Source organism: Sinocyclocheilus grahami, unplaced genomic scaffold (assembly GCF_001515645.1).
Source record: "Sinocyclocheilus grahami isolate Dianchi unplaced genomic scaffold, SAMN03320097.WGS_v1.1 scaffold920.1, whole genome shotgun sequence".
Taxonomy (NCBI): Eukaryota; Metazoa; Chordata; class Actinopteri; order Cypriniformes; family Cyprinidae; genus Sinocyclocheilus; species Sinocyclocheilus grahami.
The window spans coordinates 264,556-266,934 of NW_015506099.1; the positions used below are offsets into that span (position 1 = coordinate 264,556).

Genomic DNA, 2,379 nt, shown 5'->3' on the forward strand with positions numbered 1-2,379 from the left:
GTACATTTAAATTATGAACATAATACATTGCAATATGGTTTACTCAAGGAAATACAGAAAGCTGTAAGGAAAAAAGGATATTAAATTAAATTTCCATTTCTTGTTAAATGCAAAAAGTCTATGTCATTTTTTATTAGGAAGTATATAATGCAGATCCAGAACATGGCTGTCATGAAGATGGTCACCGAGAGTCCACTGTGTCTAGTGCTGACCCGGCCTACACTGCAGAGCCTGCCACAGCCTGTGGAGAGTAGAACTAAAGGGTCAGACAGCCCTGAAAGTAGTGCTGCTATAATGTAGGCTTTATTGTTGCGAAACATGGAAATCCACCTGTTTAGTGACTATAAAGTAATTTTTTTTATTTATTCATTTTTATTTATTTATTCAGTTCAGGCAGTAATATCGAGCATTTCCTATTTATTTTGAAACAGACTTTAATGCTTCAATTCTTCAGTGGCCAAAATCACATAGCCTGTGTTTTGCTTGACAGCATTAACAACATATATTTATTGCATCATCTGTATTGCTTCATCATTTCCCTATTATTTGTTTCTTTGTGTTTTTCTCTGGTTTTAGCAAAATTATGTAACATTTTGGGGCAAATATGCAAAATAGTAAACCAAAACTTGACGCTAAAATAGCAAATATCTGCACAGCTACAGTAAATTTTCCAGGAGAACTGACATAAGCTGGAATAAATGTGAGCCAGACAGCACAGAATATGAGCATACTGAATGTGATAAATTTGGCTTCATTGAAGTTATCAGGCAGTTTACGAGCAAAAAAGGCTAAAACAAAACACAAGATTGATAGCAGGCCAGTATAACCCAGAACAGTCCAGAATCCAAGAGCTGAACCTAAGTTACATTCTAAAATGATCTTTTCTCTGTAATAGCTCAAATTCATATATGGGAAAGGAGGATATATTGTTAACCAAAGCACACAGATAATCACTTGTATTAATGTTAAGGAAACAACATTGAGTCTCTGTTGAAGAGGCCCAAACCATTTCATGACATTACTTCCTGGAACTGTAGCTCTAAAAGCCATTAAGACCACTATAGTTTTGCCCAGAACACAGGAGATACAGAGGACAAAAGTGATCCCAAATGCTGTGTGACGCAACATACAGGACCACTCAGTGGGCCGACCAATGAAAATAAAGGAACAGACAAAACACAGTGAGAGTGAGAAGAGCAACAAGAAACTCAGCTCTGAGTTGTTGGCTCTTACAATAGGTGTTTCTTTATGAAGATAAAACAGAAGAGATACAATTGCTGTTAGTAGCACCCCAATGAAGGAAAAAATACAAAGCACCATACCCATGATTTCTGTATAGGTAAGGAATTCAACCACTTTTAATACACATCTGTCTCTGCTTTCATTTGGCCAGTACTCCAAATCACAAGGAAAGCATGCACTAGAATCTGTAAAGGAATTTCAAGAACAGATTATTTGAATGGAAAATGAATCATGAGGTCACTTGACCAATGCTTACACTTCACTTTATTGCACTTTATCGCAAGAGTTATCTAGCATGTACTATTTTACCTGTGCCATTACTAATTTCTCCCTCTGCACACGGAATACAGTCATAACAGCAGACAGGCCGACCTTTTTGCACAGCCTTCCTAGTGCCAGGGGGGCAGCTCTCACTGCACACGGACACAGGCAACTATGACAAAATACGTTTTCAAATAAGCCCAAATGATGATTTTATTTTTTAAATGTATTTGCTTAACCGCATGGAATTACTTTTCCAGTTATGGCACCATTCTGCTTTCATATATTTTCAGGTATATTGATGTAAATTATGTTTCTTGTTGGCTCTCCTTCTCATAATTCAAATATCTTCTTATGCCTTTAATGCTGTTAGTGTATATAGTATCTATGTACCTGTCCACTGTTTCCTGTCCATAGCATGTGTTCCTGATTGACTTGAAGACATTGCTCTGAAGACAGTGAGCTGTCATAGAATCCCACATGCTTAAATTGAATACTTCCATCCTCAGCAGGCTGCCAGTTCACCAGATCATATCTCGCTACTGGATCACCACTTGCATCAAAGAAGATTGTCTCACCTGTTTTAACAGTGAAGCTCACATCTTTCATATATTCCAACATCTGAGTGAAAAATGGCATAAACATTATTTTTTTAAGGTGTCCTTGTTACATTGTAATTATACATTTAAGCAATGAATAATAATGAATTAACAACATGTGTGGGGTCAGAGTTATGATCAGGGTTGGTTGCATCTGGTCATGCATAGCTGTTACTATATATATATATATATATATATAAATGTATGTGTGTGTGTATGTAATAAGGACTGTTTTTTTTTTTTTTTTTTTTTAATATTCTTCGTGCTCTTCCATACC

At 36.2% G+C, this 2,379-nt stretch overlaps 1 protein-coding gene across 1 annotated transcript in view; it reads right to left on the reverse strand.

Moving 5' to 3' along the window:
* Window positions 1-531: 531 nt before the first annotated feature.
* Window positions 532-2,379, reverse strand: part of LOC107564272 (extracellular calcium-sensing receptor-like) — a 3,659-nt gene continuing 1,811 nt past the window's right edge. Inside the window, exons 4-6 of the mRNA XM_016249304.1 lie at window positions 1,897-2,124; window positions 1,552-1,675; window positions 532-1,427 (exon numbers count right to left, since the gene is read on the reverse strand). Coding sequence (XP_016104790.1) covers window positions 532-1,427; window positions 1,552-1,675; window positions 1,897-2,124 — 1,248 coding nt within the window. The remainder of the gene's footprint in view (window positions 1,428-1,551; window positions 1,676-1,896; window positions 2,125-2,379) is intronic.